The sequence below is a fragment of the Acinonyx jubatus genome, chromosome A3 (assembly GCF_027475565.1).
Source record: "Acinonyx jubatus isolate Ajub_Pintada_27869175 chromosome A3, VMU_Ajub_asm_v1.0, whole genome shotgun sequence".
NCBI lineage: Eukaryota > Metazoa > Chordata > Mammalia > Carnivora > Felidae > Acinonyx > Acinonyx jubatus.
Window position 1 is genome coordinate 103,755,101 of NC_069388.1, and position 22,137 is coordinate 103,777,237.

General features: G+C 37.7%; 1 protein-coding gene across 6 annotated transcripts in view; it reads right to left on the reverse strand.

Annotated features, from left to right (window-relative positions):
• Positions 1-22,137, reverse strand: part of EML4 (EMAP like 4) — a 161,027-nt gene that overhangs the window by 72,692 nt on the left and 66,198 nt on the right. For 5 of the 6 annotated variants that reach the window (XM_053200997.1, XM_027033640.2, XM_027033641.2 and 2 more), the window contains exons 2-3: positions 17,616-17,798; positions 788-917 (exon numbers count right to left, since the gene is read on the reverse strand). In XM_053200997.1, the coding sequence (XP_053056972.1) occupies positions 788-917; positions 17,616-17,798 (313 nt within the window). Of the gene's footprint in view, positions 1-787; positions 918-9,179; positions 9,254-17,615; positions 17,799-22,137 lie in introns of those variants that run through there. The other variant, XM_053200998.1, reaches the window with a different exon arrangement.

The following is a 22,137-nucleotide window of genomic DNA, read 5'->3' on the forward strand; positions in this document are numbered from 1 at the left end:
TTCAGCCCAGGTCATGATCTCGCAGTCCGTGGGTTCGAGCCCCGCATCGGGCTCTGTGCTGACAGCTCGGAGTCCGGAGCCTGTTTCAGATTCTGTGTCTCCCTCTCTCTCTGACCCTGCCCTGTTCATGCTCTGTCTCTCTCTGTCTCAAAAATAAATAAACATTAAAAAAAAAAAAAAAAGTAAAAAAAAGTAAAAATAAAAAAATAAAAACTGCTGTATCAAATGTATTCCTTATATAAGCACAGAAAATGTGCTTATATAATTAAATATAGTGATGCTTATCTCATCAACAAATGCTTGTTAAAAAGAAACAAAACCACAGGCGCCTGGATGGCTCACCTGGTTAAGCATCTGATTCTTGATTTCAGCTCAGGTCACAATCTCATGGTTCCTGAGTTCCAGGGAGCCTGTTTGTGATTCTCTCTCTGCCCCTCCCGCCCCCCTCCCACTAGCATGTGTGTGTGTGTGTGCGTGTGCATGTGCGTGCATGCTTGCACACTCTCTTTCTCAAAATAAATAAATTAAAAAAAAAATAAAAAGAAACAAACCAAACCAGGAAATGAAAACACTTTCTTTAGTAGGAACCAAAAGTTACCTCACACAACTCGATAGGTTACATGAAGGTAAACTAACTGGGTGGGTGTCTACATTCAGAGTTAAAGAATTCAAAGGACATGCTCACTTTAATTCCATACAGTCCTATTTCATTTTTTTTTCAAAAGTAGAATTATCACATCCAGACAATTTTGCAATGGTAGCTTTTCTTTCCCTTACAAATGGATACCTTTTAGCAGCAGATGAAAGAGTTTCTTTCCTTGCAATTGCGACAGAGCTGGTGTGGCTTGGCTTTCTGTTTGCACCACTCCCGTTGGTTATACAGGACATAGAAATAGCTTCTCGAAGGCCTGGCTGGCCTAAAAGTGGTTAAGAAAAAATTTACATTAAACTTCAAAATATTTCTCAAAAACTGGGAACTTAAAGATTAAGTCCATTAAAATGTGTTTAGAACTAAGTAAGCAGACTGCTTCCTCTGGTAAGCAGCATACAGTATTTTTGTCTCAAAACTTAATCTCATCAAATGGATCTATAAAAAGGCCATGCTAAATTGCTACAATGTAGCTAGACTTATTCTCTAGCTAAATAGTTTGCACCCCACACACAGCAGCTTTAAAAAACAGGATTCAAAGTTGTGCTTCAGGTAAACCACAAATCTCCACATCATTGATTTTCAGAAATCACTCAGGTTCTACTGAAATCAAATTATTCAGAAATTCTAGAACCATAAATGTTAAGTCTTACAATGTTATTCCATATAAATAAAGCATAAATGTATAAAGCAACCTCTGCTTTCTTAATTTATATTGTAGACGGATTGGAATAAATATGTGATGAGTATGATCGCTTCTCGGCCTTTTGGCTAAGATCAAGTGTAATATGTGATGAGTATGGGTAAACAGGAGACCTATTTCCTAGAAAAAGTTTCAAATATAATAATGTACAGTAACCCCCAAATTATGCTAATATCACTGGTCATCAAATCTACCACTAGTCTGCCAAACTGGCGACTTCTTGTTGATTTGACAGTTATTTTTTTTGATTGTGGCAAAATATAACAAAATTTACCATTTTAAGCATTTAAAAAAAGGTACAATTCAGTGGCATTTAGCATATTTACTACACTGTGCAATCATATTCAATTCCAGAACATTTTGATCACCCCAAACAGAAACCCTGTACTCACTGAGCATTCACTTCCCATTCCTTTCTTCCTCCCCTCAGCCCATGTCAAAGGTTAATTTGCATCATCTCTTTGTATCTGCCTCTTCTGAATATTTCATATACATGGAACCATACAATATGTGCTCTTTTGTGTCTGGCTTATTTTACTTAGCACAGTGTGTTCAAGGTTCATCCATGTGGCAGCATGTATGAGTACTTTATTATTTTTTATGGATGAGTAATACTCCATCGTATGAATATACCACGTCTTGTTTATCCATTCATCTGTTGATGGATAATTGGGTAGTTTCAATCTTTAGGCTAATGTGAATTGTATTGCCATAAACCTTTTTATACAAGTTTTCATTTGAACATCTATTTTCAATTCTTTGGGGTATATAACTTAGGAGTAGAACTGCTGGGTCACATGGTTATTTTAACTTAATGAGGAACTAATAAGACAGCAGATGCACAATTTTACAATCCCACCATCAATGTATTATTTCAATGAATTATTTCACCACATCCTTGCTAACGCTTATTTTCAGTTTTTTTTTTTAAATTATAGCCATCTCAGTTAATATTAAGTGCTATTTCACTGTGGTTTTGATTTACATTTCTCTAATGATGAGAATATCTTCAGCTTGTTGGCCATTTGTGTTTCTTTAGAGAAATATCTATTCAAGTCCTTTGCCCATTTTTCAACAGAACAATATTATGTAAATTGTTCATAATGCACTCTTACAATCCTTTTATTTCTGAAAGGTTCCCACTTTCATTTCTGATTTTAGCAATTTTTTGGGTGGGGGAGGGTCAGAGAAAGAGGGAAAGAGAGAATCCTAAGCAGGCTCTATACTCAGCACAGAGCCTGACATGGGGCTTGATCTCAAACAACCTGTGAAATCATGATCGGAGCTGAAATCAAGAGTGGAATGCTTAACCGGTGGAAGCGCCCAGGTGCCCCTCTGATTTCAGCAATTTTTTTTTTTAATGTTTATTTATTTTTGAGAGAAAGAAAGAGAAAGAGAGAGAGAGAGAGACAGAGACAGAGACAGAGACAGAGACAGACTCGGGGAGAGGCAGAGAGAGGGAGGCTCTCTGAAGCAGGCTCCAGGCTTTGAGCTGTCAGCACAGAGCCTGATGCGGGGCTCGAACCACGAATCGGACTGTGAGATCATGACATGAGCTAAAGTCAGACACTTAACCAACTGAGTCACCCAAGTACCCCAAATTTAGCAATTTAAAGCTTCCCTTTTTTTTTCAGTCTACCTAAAATCTTGCCAAGTTTGTTGATCTTTTAAAACACCAACTTTTGGTTGCATTGGTTCGTTGTTTTTGTGTTCTCTATTTCATTTATCTTTAACCTTTATTATTTCTTTCCCTTTGCTAGTGTTGGGTTTGGTATTTTTCTGTTTCCTTAAAATTAGGTTACTAAATTGAAATCTTTTTTTTTAATGTTTTATTTATTTTTGAGAGAGAAAGACACAGAGTGTGAATAGAGGAGGGGCAAAGGGAGAGGGAGACACAGAATCCAAAGCAGGCTCCAGGCTCTGAGCTGTCAGCACAGAGCCCGACGTGGGGCTTGAACTCACAAATGGTGAGATCAGACCTGAGCCGAAGTTGGACACTTAACTGACTGAGCCACCCAGGTGCCCCAAATTGAAATCTTTTTTAACACAGGCATTTACAACTACAAATTTTCCTCTGAGCACTGCTTTTGCTATATCAACAGCTGGTTTTGAAATGCAGTAAAACCTTGGTTTGTGAGCATAATTCATTCTGGAAACATGCTTGTAATCCAAAGCACTTGTATATCAAAGCAAATTTCCCCAAAGAAATAATGGAAACTGAGATGATTTGTTCCACACCCCCAAAATATTCATTTAAAAATGATAACACAGTAATATAATACAAAATAATAACTACAAAATATGAAGAAGAATAAACAAATTAACCTGCACTTACCTTTGAAAATCTTCACGGCTGGTGTGAGGGAGACAAGAGAGACAAGGGTTATTGTGTAGGATGACTTTCACTCTCACCAATGTAACCAGTGCTACCTCTTGGCTCAATAGAACCTTTTTCTACATGGGGGCCATTGTATATGCTTGTACGGATGCTGACTACAGTATTAACAAAACTCTTGTCATACATTGTGTTTAATGTAACTGGCAATAAGGCAGGAGAGGAAAAGGGTCTATATCTGCAGGCAGCCTGACCTAGAATGAAGCAAAGCATTCCTGAGCTTACTCTTGTATGGAAAAGCAAAGGATTGTCTATAGGCACGTTGAAGGGACAAAAACTACACTAGTGCCAGTTGTGGGCACCTTCCAATGTTCTGAAAAATCACTGATTTCTGAGAAACACCACAGCCTGAGACCAGGCATGGGACACAATCACCCACAACCCCACAGAGAGAGAGAGAGAGAGAGAGAGCGAGCGAGCGCGTGAGCGTGTGTGCCATTGGCTCAGTTGTGATCATGTGGTATTCGGTGTCACGTACTACCTGTACTGCAGGACGTGACTCATTTTTCAAGGTAAAATTTATTAGAAATGTTTACTCATCTGGGGCGCCTGGGTGGCTCAGTCAGTTGAGTGAGTGTCCCACTTCGGCTCAGGTCATGATCTCACAGCTCGTGAGTTCGGAGCCCCGCGTTGGGCTCTGTGCTGACAGCTCGGAGCCTGGAGCCCGTTTCGGATTCTGTGTCTCCCTCTCTCTCTGCCCCTAACCCACTCACATCCTGTCTCTGTCTCTCTCAAAGGTAAGTAAACGTTACAACAAATTTGTTTTTAAATAAAAAAAATAAAGAAAGAAAGAAATGTTTACTCATCTTGCGCAACACTCATAGAACAACTTACCCGCAATGCAAGGTTTAGTGTATAATTTTTTGTTTTTTGTTACACACTAAAAAATCCCCATTAACCACTACATAACACACACACACACACACACACACACACACACACACACACACACACACCCACACAGAGTCTGCAATCTACTTTCTATGCTCTCTTTCAATGTCCCAAACCTTGTCTCAAAAAGGAGATCATGGGAATGCAAGCTGGTGCAGCCACTCTGGAAAACAGTATGGAGGTTCCTCCAAAAACTAAAAATAGAACTACCCTATGACCCAACAATTGCTCTACTAGGCATTTATCCACGGGATACAGGCGTGCTGTTTCGAAGGGACACATGCACCCCCATGATTATAGCAGCACTATCAACAATAGCCAAAGTATGGAAAGAGCCCAAATGTCCATCAATGGATGAATGGATAAAGAAAATGTGGTATATACATACAATGGAGTATTACTCGGCAATCAAAAAGAATGAAATCTTGCCATTTGCCACTACATGGATGGAACTGGAGGGTAGTATGCTAAGTGAAATCAGTCAGAGAAAGACAAAAATCATATGACTTCACTCCTATGAGGACTTTAAGAGACAAAACAGATGAACATAAGGGAAGGGAAACAAAAATAATATACAAACAGGGAGGGGGACAAAACAGAAGAGACTCATAAATATGGAGAACAAATTGAGGGTTACTGGAGGGGTTGTGGGAGGGGGGATGGGCTAAATGGGTAAGGGGCACTAAGGAATCTACTCCTGAAATCACTATTGCACTATATGCTAACTAATTTGGATGTAAATTTTAAAAAAATAACAAACAAAATTAAAAAATAAATAAACAAAGGGGTTCTGGAGATGATAAAATGATATGTAAATGTGATTTCATGTTGCTCATTTATGAAAATTTTTCAAAAGTTAACAGCACAAATCAAAGTTTGATTATTGTTGAAACCAAAAAAACAACAAAAGAAATCAGGAGATCAACCACACCCATTAGGTGATTACACTATAGCTATTACATCAAAAACAAAAAAACGCAAGTGTTGCAAAGAATGTGAAGAAACTGGAATCCTTGTGTATTTCTGGTAGGAATGCAACTCAACCTTCTGCAATCTATCATCTAACCACTTCACAGAAATTTTTCTTGCCAATATCACCAACGGTTCTTTGTCACTAAATTCAAAGGATGCTTTCCAGTCCTTATGCTGCTTAGCTTTCCCTCACCAACTAATACTGCTGACCATTCAGGCAAGGACGGTATTCAGGCAGGAACAATGTCCTTAGTTTCTAGGACACTGCCTTTGCCTGAATTTTGTCTTAGCTCTCTGACCATTTTTTCTCACTCTCGTTTGCTGGATCTTCTTTTCCTGCTTACATTTTACTACCACCCACTCATGGTATAAACCAGAAAACAGGAAATTAGCTTTGATTCTTCCATTTCCATACAGCCAACAATTAATAGGTGACTAAGTCCTTTGCTGCTTCTACAACTTCTTTTTGTTTTATTTTTCCTTGGTTTTAATTGAGACATAACTGGTATACAGTAAGTTGTACATGTATAAAGTGTACAATTTACTAAGTTTTGACATACATATATGTCTGTGAAACTATCACCACAATCAACACAGTGAACATAGCCATCATCCTCAAAAGTGTCCTTGTGTCCTATAATCCACCTCTCCCTCCCTCAACTTTGGACTCCAAGCAACCACCACTCTACTTCCTAATCACTACAGGTTAGTTCACATTTTCTAGCATTTTATATAAATGGAATAATACAATGTATATCTTTCTTGCCTGATGTTTTAAATTCAGCATAATTATGCTAAATTTCATCTGAGCTGATAAGTGTATCAACAGATTATTCCTTTTTATAACCCAATACTATTCCATTACATGGATATATCACAATACTTTTATTCATTTACCTGTAGACAGTGGGGTTGTTTTCATATTTTTGTATTACAAAATAAAGCTGCAAAGAACATAAGTGTACAAGTCTTTGTGGGATACATGCTTTCATTTCTTAAAGGTAAATACCTGGGTTGTATGGTACCTGAATATTTAGCTTTTTAAGAAACTGCCAAATTGTTTTCCAAAGTGGTTGCACCATTTTACATTCCTACCTGCACTGTATAAAAGTTCCAGTTGTTCTGCATCCTTGCAAATACTTGGAACGACCAGTCTTTTTCATTTTAGCCACCTTGCTGAGCATGTAGTGGCATCTCACTGTGGTTTTCATCTGCATTGCCTTAATGTCTAAAAGTACTGAGTATCTTTTTATGTGCTTGACATCCATATATCTTTGTTAGTCATGTGTACGTTTATATATTTTGCCTATTTTTTAAATGGGCTGTCTTCTAGATAAAAGTTTTTTGAGAGATATGTGTTGAAACTATTTTTTCCCGTTTTGTAGCTTGCCTTTTTATTTTCAAAAATCTTTGGAAGAACAAGATTTTTAAATTTTGATGCTCAATTAATGGCTTTCTCCCTTATTATTTGTACTTGTTTGTGTCCTATTTATGACATTCTTTCCAAACCCAAGGTCATTAAAGGTTCCCCCTGTATTTTCTTACAGAAATTTTATGGATTTAGCTCATATGCTGAGGTCTATGATCCATTTTGTTCATTTTTGTATGGTGTGAGATAACAGTCAAGGCGGGTTTGTTTTTTTGTTTTGTTTTGGCTTATGACCAAAATCTTGAATTCAATTTTTCCTCCTATCCTTTCTTACACCTAATCTTTAACATTTGTTCTGCTACTTGGAATGTTCTTCACCTGGAAGGCTCATCCTCACCTTTTAAATTTCAGCTGAACAGCACTTCGTCAAAGACGGCTTTTATGATCATCTTACTCTCTTACTACCCCCTTTTATTTCCTTTGCAGTCCTTATCCCCATTTATAATTATTTGTAACTCTATTTGGAAACCTTACTTGTTTTGTGCTTCTTGTATGTATCCCTGTGATTTATACTGTGCTTGGCACACAGAAAGCACCTGATCAGTATCTGAAGACTAAATGAATGCAACTTCACCACGACTGCCTCAAATTTCTGTTCTGGATTATGTTCAGTTTTAGCTCTATTCTCCCTACTTGCTATATTACCCTTCTCTTAAAGGCATTGTCAACACTGCATCAGAATCCTCTTTCTGAAACAAGCTGTATGTCTTTGAATTTGATATGCCATCAACAGTAACATGCACCATCATCTCGAATGCCCTATAAGGATGTGCTGCTTGTGAGAACTGTAGGCACAATCAATTGTAAGAAACAGGTGCTGTAATTTCAGAGATGTTAAAATGCAAGAAATATAGGGATTTCAGAATTAATGAATTTCTGTAAATCAACCTGTCGCTCCTCAGTTTAAAATCCCTAAATGGTTCTCTAGTGCCCTCCGGATAAGAACTAAATTCCTCAGAAAGGCGTAAGAAAACCTTTCACCAAGGGCCCTATCTAATAGTCTAGGTTCATTTCTTAACACTCCCAACCTCACACCTCATGCTTCAGTTTCCTCTGAATTCCTTAACTAAGTACTTTTACTCCTTTGTGCTTTTGCGCCTGGATTGTCCTTTCTGGCATATGCTAGTCATCCCTGCTTGCCTAAATTAACACATATTCATCATCCATCTACCCATGGGTTTACAAAAGACTTAAAAGCCTTGTTTTACAAAAGAGTAAAAGGCAGTTACTGGCATCAAGGAGTTCAACATCTTGCAAGAGAATCACACTGGCAATGAAAATATGTGGTAAGTACAGTAACAGTGATATGAACAGAGTATGAACAAGTACAAAGGAAAGACACATAACTCTATAAAGATGATTGGGAGCACAGAACTCAAAAAAGATTTCCTAGAAGAAATGCAGAACAAAGTGTTAAGCCAAGTAAAAGATAGGTGATAAGATACTTGGAGCTTACTCTAGTATGTGCAAAGAAACAGACTATAATAGCAAAGTGGGTGTGTGTGAGTGCATGGAAGAGAGGAGGCAGACAAAAAGCTCTTTGTGTGGTGAGAATGTGAAACAAGAGACAGCAGAGTCCAGATGGGAGAGGTAAACAGCAGTTACATTATGGAGACTCTATCTACAGAGGATAGAAATCACTAAAAGCGTTTGAGCTGGAAAAAAGGAGTTAGTTCAATTTACATTTTAGAGAAAACCCTCTAGTGGCTATGTGAAGAGCAGATTTTAGGGCAGTGGTCCAAGCATAGATGATGGAGATATGAAATAAGAGCCTGGTAGCATGAATGCAGGGGAGGAGTCAGTTTTAAGAAGTGTTTAGAAGACTTAAAGAATAAGGAGTTCAATTTGGGGACATTTACGAATTCTGAAGGACACACAAACAGAACAATCTAGTAAGATAGACAATTCTGAAGTGCTGAAGCCTAGATCTGGGAACAATTTGGGAACTGGTACTAATAAGTGGCTATTAAAATCATGAAGGTAGATGAGTGCTGATGTCACCTCCTGCAAGGAACTTTCAACTCTGGTTTGAGTTAATTAAGTATTTATCCTAGGTGCTCCCACAGCACCCTGAATTTACCTTTTTAATACGAATTACCTATAATTTTGTAATACTGACCTATCTGTCTTCTCAGTTTACCTGAGGTCCTTTGGGGGCAAAGTCCGTGTTTTTTATTTCTTTAATCTCCACCACCTAAAACAGTGCCTCGTTCACTGAAAAGATGAAGGAAACAGACACTGTCAATACAGTAAATGGTGTGGAGTAATATTAATTATCAAGTGCTTGCCAGGTGCTAGGCATTGTCCTAGGTACTTCATAAGTGGTATATCCTTTAACCTTACCCATAATCCTGAAAGGGATTTATTATTATCATCCCAATTTTACTGATGAAGAAATTGGAGAGATTATTAACATGCTCAAGGTTCTATTGCGGTAAGCAGTGAAATCAACATTTGAGTCCAGGCAGAAGGAGTAGTTAAGGAGAAAGAAATAATTCTGCCTAACGTAGAGTGACATTTTAAGCAGTGCCAGGATAACACACAGAAACTTACCAGAGGGAGTAGGGGGAAAGGAAATTCTAAGCAGACAATAGTACTAAATCATCAAGGACCCCAGATACTAATGTAAACAGCAAGAGGGGCGCCTGGGTGTCTCAGTAGGTTAAGCATCCAACTTCAGCTTAGGTCATGATCTCACAGTTTGTGGGTTCAAGCCCCACATCGGGTTCTCTGCTATCAGTACAGAGCCTGCTTCAGATCCTCTGTTCCCCTCTCTCTGCCCTTCCACTGCTAGTGTTTTCTCTCGCAAAAACAAACATTAAAAATAATATAAATAAATAAATAGCAAGAAAAGGCCAAAAGAAGGTTTTCATGGTCACCTTTAATCCTACAGTTTAATTTGAAATAGCTCTTGGTACTGGGAATCCTTAGCATTTGGATGAAAGAGTAAATCATCTCCCAAGGTAGAGGCAATGCATTAAGTAAAGCAAAGGGAGGAAACAAAAAGGAACTGTGGGTGAATGCTTGTTTTTCAGTTGAGAAGTCTAAAGTGTATTCTTTGAAATTCAGGATATTAGGAACTTAACTGGAAGAATGGAACATAAAAATGATTATTGAAGTTACACAGATCCATGACTGGAATGCACCATTAGTGCTGTGTGTGTGTGTGCATATATGTATATATGTGTATGCACACACACACATCCCTCTCCTCTATGGCTTAGACATTATAAAGTCTGAGCCATGATCTCAAAGATTAGCCTACAGGACTGGAAGCAGCAGGAACCTCTCCTTTTTTACAAAAGTATAAGTAGTTCTATTTCTGAGCAGGAACCTGGCTGAAATAGAAATTTAGGCTAAAAGTCTATAAACCAGGAAGGTATTTAGTTTTAATTAGAGTAGAAACCATCATTAATGCCAGCTGAAGGCCAACAATAATTTTTATACTTTATGATGACATAAGAATACTAACCATATGTTTTATATTCCTTGATGACAGACTCAAGCATAGGACCTTTCTGATAACTTAGCCTGACAGTTCCTAAATACTAATGACTATACTATACTCTAGACTCACACAGTAAAGTTATCACTAGAAACTGTTCCATATTCAAAATCACAAAATCTAAAATCCTGGCTACCCTAATCCCTAATATTCTCTTAATCCTGGATCTATCCCAATCCCCTCTCTAAACCAGTTTTTTTTTTTTAAACCACAACTTCCTGCTTCTAAAACTTTCTACTCTCCACATTCAATTTAACAAGTACTTACTGAGTCATCCCAAGGCTAGCTGTTAGTAACAAACTGTCCCTGCCTTCAAATAGATTATAATCTAGCAGGAACCTCAAATATACATACCAAAACAGACTTTTAAAACTTTTTAAATGATTCCAAGAAGAGACAAAGAAATGGAAATATTGTCAGGAAATAGTTTGAACCTTAAAAGATGGAAAAATATGGCGGGCACCTGGATGGCTCAGTTGGTTAAGTGTCCAACTGTTGATTTCAACTCAAGTCATGATTTCTCAGTACGTGGAATTGAGCCCTTTGTTGGGCTCTGCGCTGACAGGGCAGAGCCTGTTTGGGATTCTCTCTCAAAATAAATAAACATTAAAAAAAAAAAAAAAAAAGATGGGAAAATTTTTGATCAGAAGAAGGATAAAGATGATCCATGGAGGAAGAACTCTAGCTGACACTCAAAATTTTTTATTTATCTCAGATTCTCTATCATATGCCCCACAGCTCCAAAAGCAGACCTCTTCCACTCTCTTTATATTTTCAAGCTCCTTTCCTTTTGTCTCACAGGAAGGTGTACTTCAGTCCTTTCAACTCCTAATGGCCACTAGTTTTTTGAAAGTATATTTTGAGTTGAAATGACCAAAGATAGATTTGACTTTCATATAGAAATGGAACTCTAGATTTCTGGAAACGGTAATTGTTGCCTGGTCTGAGGCAATATCTACTCATATACTTCTATATGCAAAGTGCATCTTAGAAGTCTTTGATCTGTTGTCAAATAATAAAACACTTCCATCTCCTACCACAATCACCAGTCACTTTGGCCCAAGGGCCCACCAAGGAAATTCACTTTCCAACCAGGTTAGTATAATTTACTTATCAACATCATTTACAGCAAACTTATGACAATTTTTGTCTTTTCCCAAATGTTATCTGGAGTAAGAGGCAATGATACAGACCTGTGCCTGTACATTATCCCAGTTTCTACACAATTAGGATTGTTTTTTTTAAGAAAACAGATACTCTTTACATTTCAATTTTGCCTCTGGGCTCTCTCATTTCTCAAATGTCTTCTGCAATGCTTGATACTTTTGGTTTACCAGCAGTTTCCTGGTGTAAAATGACTGATTCTCATCTTCAGATAAATTTGACTCCTTTGCTTATATACCATTGTATACTAACAGCTTGTCTTCACATAATGCCACTGGACTGTATTCTCAAATTACATTCATTTGGTCACCCTGAGAGGTCTTAATGGGTTTCCCAGGCACCAGCTGTGACATAATTTGTCTTCCTGGCAGCTAATCTTGCCAAAGTGTTCCCTGGGCCTTCCCGTTTGTTCCAAAATACAGGTAATTTTTTTTTTCCTTTTGGCAGGAACTCCGTTACAACTGCTACATATATTATGAACATATGCCGTCAAAAGGAAAAAATTCTCCAACAGAAGAGAAGGTATATGAGAAACTTAAATGACTGGCTACCTTAAAAACTACTGGGGGGTGGAGGGGACGCCTGGGTGGCTCAGTCGGTTAAGCGTCAGACTTTGGGTCAGGCCATGATCTCTTGGTTTGTGAGTTTGAGCCCCGCATCAGGCTCTGTGCTGACGGCTCAGAACCTGGCGCCTGCTTCAGATTCTGTGTCTCCCCATCTCCTGGCCCCTCCCATGCTCATGTTCTGTCTGTGTCTCTCAATAATAAATAAACGTTAAAGAAAAATTAAAAAAAAAAAAAAAACTACTGGGAAAATTTCTACCTTAGTTAAGTGTTGAGCATAATATACCAAAGAAAAAAATGGGGCTTAGCTTTTAATACTGCTGGCACATGAGAAGGAATAAACTAACAGAAGAGTACTAAAAATACTGAAATGACTAGTTAGGTGTGCTTCTGACTTAGACATCTACTGAATGGTAATATTACTACGAAGTGACACAGTAGAATGTCATTAAACCAGCAGCATACACAACATTTAGTTTTAGTCACACCTAAAGCTATGTCCCCCCCGTATCACCACCATCTAGCAAAATTAGTTGAATTTATCAATAAGGAAGTTAGCCTATACTTTTAACCACAGTTTCATAAAGAGCTTTCACACTTATTTATCCAACAGGGGGTTAGCCTTACTTCTAAAGAAAAATGCTCTAAAAAAGTGTAGCTATCTAAGCAAATGATAGTGAGTATTCTCCTATCAGTAATTTATGTGAAAGTGAATACAATAAATTCTAATTTCACAGAGGACTAAAAAACAATTCACATAGAAGATAAAATTTTCCACAGTATCAGAAATTACTTTTTCAATAAAGAAAAAATATACAAGGGGCCCCTGGGTGGTTCAGTGGGTTAAGTGTCGGACTTCAGCTCAGGTCATGATCTCATGGTTCGTTGAGTTCGAGCCCCAGGTCAGGTCCATGCTGACATCTCAGAACCTAGAACCTGCTTTGTATTCTGTGTCTCCCTCTCTCTGTCCCTCCCCTGCTCGGGCTCTGTCTCTCTCTCTCTCTCAAAAAAAAACAAACATTAAAAAAAAATTAAAAATATATACAAAATTCCCACAAAATAATTTTATTTTTTAAAAAGAGCATTTTATGAAAAACTTCATTTATTATAAAATACTTTGCTTAAAACGATCATTACAAATATTCATAATATAAATCCTGTTTAATATCAAAACTGACAGTTGATCTTTATTAGGCTATATACAAACATCAATAGTGAAGAATCACCTAATATTTTCCTAATAATTTCTATTGTATAATAAACTCCACGATAAAGCTGTTTAGAATTTCCAATAATAAATTTAAAACCTTTAAATACATATTTCTCTAAGTATCAATATTGGCAAACAAAAATTAGTCAAGCAAATTTTTCCACTAAAAGGAACCAGAGTAATTCTTAACAATGAATGAATTATGCTCATCTCTAAAATAGTATCTCCCCAAATTGTTATATAATCAACTCCCCCTTTAATCTATTTTATAGACAGCATTTCAAAGCCTGCATCTAACTAAGTAACTTAAAGAATAATCACTAGTAGGCTACCCGGGTGGCTCAGGTGGTTGAGTTCTGACTTCGGTTCAGGTCATGATCTCACGGCTCGTGGTTCGAGCCTTGCGTTGGGCTTTGTGCTGACAGCTCAGAGCCTGGAGCCTACTTTGGATTCTGTGTCTCCCTCTCTCTCTGCCCCTCCCCCATTCACACTCTGTATCTCTCTCTCAAAAATAAACATAAAAAATTTTTAAAAAGTCAAAAAAAAGAAAAAAAGAATAATCACTAGTGGACCCCATTTCAGAATGTAACCATGTTGGCACATTGTAAGAAGAGCAGTCATAGTAAGCTTATAAAGTACAATTAGTGGAAAGGAGCTCCCTATCTAATTAATAAGGTTATTAATAAGGATTAGGAGTTGATAGTATGTGGGGGAAAAAAAGTTCCAATGTAGCAGCTGCAGATGGCTCTGTAACTCCAGAACTAGGTTAAGTCGTCACTAAAGAGCCTTAAACAAATCTGATCCTAAATTCACTTCAGAGAAAAAAGGAATTATGAGTAAGGACAACTAAACAAAGACTAGAAAGAGTAACTTACAGAAAGTATGTCCCTGGAGAATAGGAACTACAGCTATTTAATTTTATTTGTATTTTATGACATTGGAACAGGTAAGTACGAAGTAACTGATGCATCATACAAAGTTTACCACTGTCTATCAAATTTTTAAAAAGCAGTCTTTAAATTTCTCTATAAATGGGTGCCTGGGTGGCTCAGTTGGTTGAGCGTCCGACTTCAGCTCAGGTCATGATCTCACACTCCGTGAGTTTGAGCCCACGTTGGGCTCTGGGCTGACAGCTCAGAGCCTGGAGCCCACTTCAGATTCTGTGTCTCCCCCTCTCTCTGCCCCTCCCCTGCTCATGCTCTGTCTCTGTCTCAAAAATAAATAAAAAAACATTAAAAAAAATTTTTTTTAATTTCTCCATAAATATTTTTTACTCAAATATCTTGGGAAATAAAAAAATCAGAAAAAAGTGTTTAAATTTTTCTCAACACAAAATTATAACATACTGTTGTTTTAGCATAATAAAAAAATTCTCAATGTTTTTTAACTAGTATGACCTATTTAAAATAAGCTTTCTTTTTTAAAAAAATCTTTTTAACGTTTATTTATTTTTGAAAGAGAGAGCGAGTGAGTGAGCTGGAGAGGGGCAGAGCGAGGGAGACACAGAATCTGAAGCAGGCTCCAGGCTGTGAGCTGTCAGCACAGAGCACCTGGGGCTCAAACTCACGAACCATGAGATCATGACCTGAGCAGAAGTTAGACGCTAAACCGACTGAGCCACCCAGGCGCCCCTGAAACAAGCTTTCAAAAATATTGTGGATAATAACCAAACACTGTACCATTTTCTCTTTCAGAATTTAAAATATTTATACAGTCAGAAGCTGAGGTTACATGTCAATTATAAATGGTAAGTGTGTTCTTTCTCTACACCAAGTTCACCTTCCCTTTAAAGCCCACACACACTAACTGATCTGGCTCCTCATTCTACTCTAACAACTCCAGAATCCTCTTATTAAAATCAATTTATAACCAAATAAAGTTCTTCCTGGCTTGATTTTGGCAGTCCTCAAAGCTGGTTCTCACAAAAATTTAAGGACTGCAATATAACATTATTAGCCAAAGTGGTTTCTATGAAATCTTTTGCCAAACTTTCCAGTCCCTTATCCCTTGTCACTGACACATTTATCTTACTAACCACTAATGGAGCAGATCAACCCAGCCACCTGTCTAAGTCTCCACTATTAACTACCTAGGCCTAGAGTGTTTGAAGGTGGGAAGTATAAGAATGGGAATCACACTGTATGTGTGTGTGTACACACACACACACACACACACACACACACACACACACATATATCACATCTTCTTTACCCATTCATTTATTAAAATACAGCATAGGGAAGGGAATATAGTCATTAATACTGTAATAATGTAAGGTATGATAATGTATGGGAACTATCATGGAGAGCACTGACTAAACAGAATTGTTGAATCATGATACTGTACACTTGAAACTAACGTAACACTGTATGTTAACTATACACTTCAATAATAAAAATTAAAAGTAACTTAAAAAAAAAAAGAATAGGAACCACACAATCAGAATGCACCACTTCAATGTTTTCAAGGTGACTAGCACTTCCTTCGTATGTCTACGGTCTCCTGTTTCTAGTCGTTCCAGTTACCCCTTTTTTCACCGGTAGGAACTGTCTTACCTTCTTAGAGAGCATCACCGTCTCCTGAGGAAAAGTGGTAAGGAATCGAAGTTCCAGCCCTGACAACTGTGAATATTTAGTGACCCCCCACATAGTTTTAGCTCTTTTCAGTCTATCCCAGAAGAAGGAGTCTTCTAAGACCAATAGTTTCCTACCTGTGCTACAGTTCTTGTCCAAACTCTCAGGAAACCTGCCTCATCAATTCCCACCCCCTATTCACGTTGGCATTAATATCTTCCTCCATGCTGTCTTTTGTCCTCGGCTTATCTTTATCCTCAAGTCTATAACATCTTAAACGACAAAAATTAAATTAAAGCTGACCTTCAATTTAACATCTTCCTCTAGTTACTACCATCTTTCTTCCCTCAGGCCTATTTTTTGAAGAGTGACTACAGTCGCGACTCCCAATTCCACAATTCTCGTCAACTGTAATTTGATTTGCAATCCTACCACTCCACTACAATTGCTTGTGGGGGTTTCTAGTAACCTCATAAATGCCAAATCCAAGGGTCACCTCTCAGTCTTTGTTCTATTCAATCTCTTTGTAGCATCTGGCAACATGAATCACTTTTTCTTTGCTGAAATACTAGAGCTCCCAAGAGAACTATCCTGAGCCTCGTTCTCATTTTACATCCTCTTTCTATGGCTCCAACTGTTATCCATAAGCTGAATATTCCCAAATTCTTCCTGCTAGCCAAGATTAACATGAACACTAGACCTATAATTCAGCTATCTATGTGTCTACCTCCACACCATATAACTTCAAACTCAACATTCAGAAACTGAATTCATAAATATCCTCACTTTGCCCATTGCCAAAATGGGGGACAGTTATGCCTATGTCCACCTACTCTATCAAAAAAATCGTAAGATATATGAAATAATAGATTCAGTTGCTTAACATAAAAGAATTTAAAATTCTTTCTGGGTGGTTGGAGGAAGGGAAAGGCCACACAAGATCTGCTCCAAACTCAGAATAATAGCATTCTAATGACGGTTTCCCTCAACCTGTGAAAACCCTTAATATCTAGAAGTTAAAATTAACATGGTACTGGGGTTGGTAATAAGTTTCAGAGCTTAAATTCTTTAGAACTTTTCTCACTAATGACCACAGAAGGCTTAGAATAAGGTTGTTTGAACGATGACTTTTATCATTTCTGTAATGGTAAGAGGACTGACTCAAAAAGTACATGGGTGCCTATCTACTATGTTCAAGATACAATGCTAATTAATTACTATGGGAGACACAAAAAGAAGATTCAATTCCTGCCCTCAGTAAATTTGTTATCTAGTTGGAAAATACTAAATTCACACAAATACTATGACATAAAAGCTGTATGTACAACCAGTGGTATTACAAAAATATTCTTACTTAAAATAATAAATAGTAAACTTTCAGAATTTCTTGGGAATGAAAAAAAAAAGGCAATGTAACAAACTATAGTTACAGCTAATCCAAAAGACAAACTATAGTTTTATATTCTTGGTTTAATGTCACTGATAAAATACACAGGTTTTACACATTATTGCAAAGTAAGCTGCAAAAAGCAAGACTTTTCCTACTTTAATAAACAATTACCTTTACTTGGAACTGATTTTTTCACTGAGGCTACATGATCTTCGGAGATTGCAAGACGCCTCAAAACATCAGCCAAAGCTGCCTTTAGCACAGTGATTTCATCTTCTTGTTGTTGAACTCGTAACTCAAGAGCTGAGAGGCGATCTTGAACGTCGGAAGTACTTGCAGCAGAAATACTATCATCTATAAAATGAAGAAGATTTTTTTTTTTTTTTTTTAAGTAAACTGTTCAAGAAAGAATCTAACAACAAATAAAGAGATCTATTCAGGGGTGCCTGGGTGGCTCAGACGGTTGAGCTTCTGACTCTTGATTTTGGCTTAGGTCATGATCTCACAGTCATGGGTACAAGCCCTGAATTGGGCTCTGTGCTGACAGCATGGAGCCTGTTTGGGATTCTCTCTCTCAAAATAAACAAACAAACATTTAAAAAAACGAAAAAACAAAAAAGATTCTCCCTTTCCCCGTCTCTCCCCACCCTCCCACCTCTGCTCACACTCACTCTCATGCTCTTAAAAAACAACAAACAAACAAAAAAAGGAACATAAAGAAGATCTATTCAGGTAAGTCTTTTAAGAGATGACAAAAATTGGGGGGGAAAACAAACCCATCATTTTTACACAGATTAACTTCTGTAAATATTTTCCATAGCTATTTGAATGAACTAAAAATAGTAAAAGTTAATATATCTGATGTAAAACTACAATTATGAAAATTTTCCCCATGATCAAATTTTCCCCATTATTATACTATAACCTTAACTAGTTTTTTCATCAAAATTTTCTCTAAATAGATCACTTTGGAGACTTCTGGAAACTTGCAAGATAGTCAAGTATCCAAAGTATCCTTTAAATTATCACATCATTATCCTACTTCTCTATGAAAATAAAAAAGGAGTACAAATCACTTCACAGTTTTGCTTTATGTATGACTGCGAACCACTCACCTTCAGCATCAATGATCAGAAAGCACTCTTTATTTCTGTCTTTACTATTATACTCCCCAAATGCCACAAGATATTGCTATATATTCTTGTTTTTTCTTACCCGATGTCCCAACTCTTGAAAAAGGAAGTATGGTTTCTATAAAGCACACAGCTAATACTTATTTGTTAGGTATGTAACAACAACAACAAAAAGACTAAATAAAGTTTAACTATAACATAGCAATTACAAACTACTTCCAAAGCTATGTAACTTTAGAGCACACTGTTAACAGTTGGGTCGGTCAGAACCCAAACGTATAGAAAGATCAATAGCTGTTGGCTAATGCACTATAAGCACGAAAATTCAGATTCTTACAAGAAGTATGGTTTGGACCAGAGTTTTATAAACTGGGTCAGTTATTCACACAATAAAGGCATAGTGTGCCATTTTTCTCCTACTGAGAGAATGTGTTATCCATCTTCTTAAAAAGACAATTTAACTCAAAGTTTGAGTTAAAACATTCAGCATTTAAAAAGCAACGCTATCACCACTTTGTTATGGAGCCGTAAACAATATTTATGTTTAAGATCACATATGCCAACAGACCTCTCAGGTATACATATGTACTCTCTTTTTTTAATTTTTTAAACGTTATTTTTGTGAAAGAGAGAGAGAGAGAGAGAGAGAGAGAGAGAGAGACAGAGCGCAAGAAGGAAGAAGGGGGAGGGACAGAGAGGGAGACACAGAATCAGATGCAGGCTCCCGGCTCTGAGCTGTCAGCAGAGAGGCCGACATGGGGCTCGAACCCATGAACGGTGAGATCATAACTTGAGCCGAAGTCAGACGCTTAACGGACTAAACCACCCAGGCACCCCATACTCCTCTTCTGCTTTTAGATGTATTTCATGCACAATCTTTGAGAAGTACCAGTATAGAATGAAAATTTATCTTCAACTTAGACTTTAATAACGATTAGCTGTATAATCTTAGGCAAATTCTCTGAACCTCAATTTCTTCATCTTTAAACAGGTTATGAGGAAGGTGCCTAAACATGTTTGATATCCAACAAATGTTAGGATACAACAGAAAAGTACAATAGTTGTAATTTGAGTGCTTTGGGCACATTTGTTACATAAAAGGAGTTCTGTCAAACTGAGATGCTTAAGAAAAGGACTAGTAAGAACAATTCAGTCTCTCACTTTAGAAATTTTAATATTTGAGGCCTCTTTCATTTCCACAGTGGCCCAGCTGAATTCTAGCTGACCCACACGCTTCGTGCGTTCTATTATGTCACTATGATTTTTGTCTGCCCAGAATGCCTTCCTATTTTCCTTCTTCTGGTTGGAAGAAAAGCACCTCTTCTCTTTTGTGGAACTCTACCATTTTCTGAAGTCCCATTAGGGCTGTTAATCAATGATGCCTCATTCTCCCCTCTGCCACCCTGCACTATTAATAGGTTAACCATACAAAATGGCCTTTCAAGTTGGTAAAAAATATTTACTGGCAATTTCATATGGTTTAATCTACTACTACTTACAGGAGTGGTTGCAAGATGTGGGCTAGGCCAAATGGAATCCTCCCAAGCTTCCCAGAGGCGGAGCTGTAGTCCATCCTTCTTCCTGGTTTGCTAACTAAGGACACAGACCTAGGGCCATTAGTGACAGAGAGTCTTAACCACCCTGAGATGCAGTTCTAGTCTCTGAAATCCAGGACCTTCCATTCTCAGAGCTGCTCTAATATTCCTCCTAGCTAATTATATCTACTAATAAATTCCCTTTTTGCAAGCCATTTCTTGTAAGCCAAAGGTCCTGATGAAGACAGTAAATAATATGGATGTGCCATTCTACACTGTTCTCAATTTATGAAGGATGAGTTATATAATTAAATTGCAATCACAACATATTTATGTGATTTTTATAAATACATAATCTTAATTATTTTGGGAAGGCAGCAGAGCCTGGTGGAAAGACTATCAGACTACAAGGTCAAGGTTATACAGCATTTTACTACTGACATGGTACTAGTTTTCATTTTTGTCAAGTCATTTAACTTTTCTAAACTTTTTTTTCTTAGTGACTGAGGTTTTTATTATGTGAAACGTGAAATGAAGGGTGGTTCAGCTCGTAAAAATCCTACCATGACCTGCTAGATACTGTGATAAGACACAAGGACAATTTTTCAAAGGGCATAACAAATACAAGGTTAACTATTAACAATGTCCTGCGTTTATATTGTACCTTTCATATTATTACCTTATCCCCCTCCTCACACTATCTATATTTGATATTTGAGGAAATAGCTCAAGAAGTTAAATAGCCTTGCCCAAGGTCACCAAATCAGTCTTGATACCTGAGACTCAAACACAGGACTCTTGGCTCACAATTTAAGTGCCCCTTTAGTGTATTTCATGCTACATTCTTAACAATAATCACAGGAGGACCAAAAAAATGTATTTTTTTTTCCCACAAAGCTACTAAAGAGTTATAACTACTGAGTGATATAATCATGTTTTTGTTTGAAAAAGGTAATTTTGGGGGCGCCTGGGCGGCTCAGTCAGTTAAGCATCCAACTCTTGATTTCCGCTCAGTTCATGATCTTGTGGTTTGTGAGTTTGAGCCCTGTGTCAGGCTCTGTACTGACAGCTCAGAGCCTGGAGCCTGCTTTGGATTCTGTGTCGTCCTCTCTCTCTGACCCTCCCCCGTTCACACTTGGTGTCTGTCTCTCTCTCTCTCTCTCAGAAATAAACATTAAAAAAATTAAAAATACATAAATAAAACAAAGCTTCATATTTATATATGTATATATTGTACACATAGAAAAAAGTCTAGAGGGATACACATCAAACTGGTGACTGGGTTATTTCTGATTAGGAGAATGAGATTGGAAAGAGAGGAGTAAAAAGTAATTTTCGCTTTTCAGTGTTAAGTATCTCTATATTACCTGAAATTCACCATAAAAATGTATAATATGTTAATCTTTTTTTATGTTTACTTATTTTGAGGCAGGAAGGGTTGTTGTCTTTAACACAGCCTCTTTTCTAGCCTTTGTAATCAATGAGTAAAAATTTACATTAATTGCCTTATATTCTAGCATGTTTAAAAAAAATTTTTTTTTAACATTTATTTATTTTTGAGACAGAGAGAGAGAGAGAGAGAGAGAGAGAGAGAGAGAGAGAGCGCATAAAGGGGGGAGGGGCAGAGAGAGAAGGAGACACAGAATTGGAAGCAGGCTCCAGGCTCTGAGCCATCAGCCCAGAGCCCGACGCGGGGCTCGAACTCACGGACTGCGAGAACGTGACCTGAGCTGAAGTCGGACGCTTAACTGACTGAGCCACCCAGGTGCCCCTTCTAGCATGTTTTTTAATAAAATTGGAACACTGTGCATGGAACAAACTTGCTTTAAGAAATCAAGCTCCAGGGGCGCCTGGGTGGCTCAGTCGGTTGGGCGTCCGACTTCAGCTCAGGTCACGATCTCGCAGTCCGTGAGTTCGAGCCCCGCGTCGGGCTCTGGGCTGATGGCTCAGAGCCTGGAGCCTGCTTCCAATTCTGTGTCTCCCTCTCTCTTTGTCCCTCCCCCGTTCATGCTCTGTCTCTCTCTG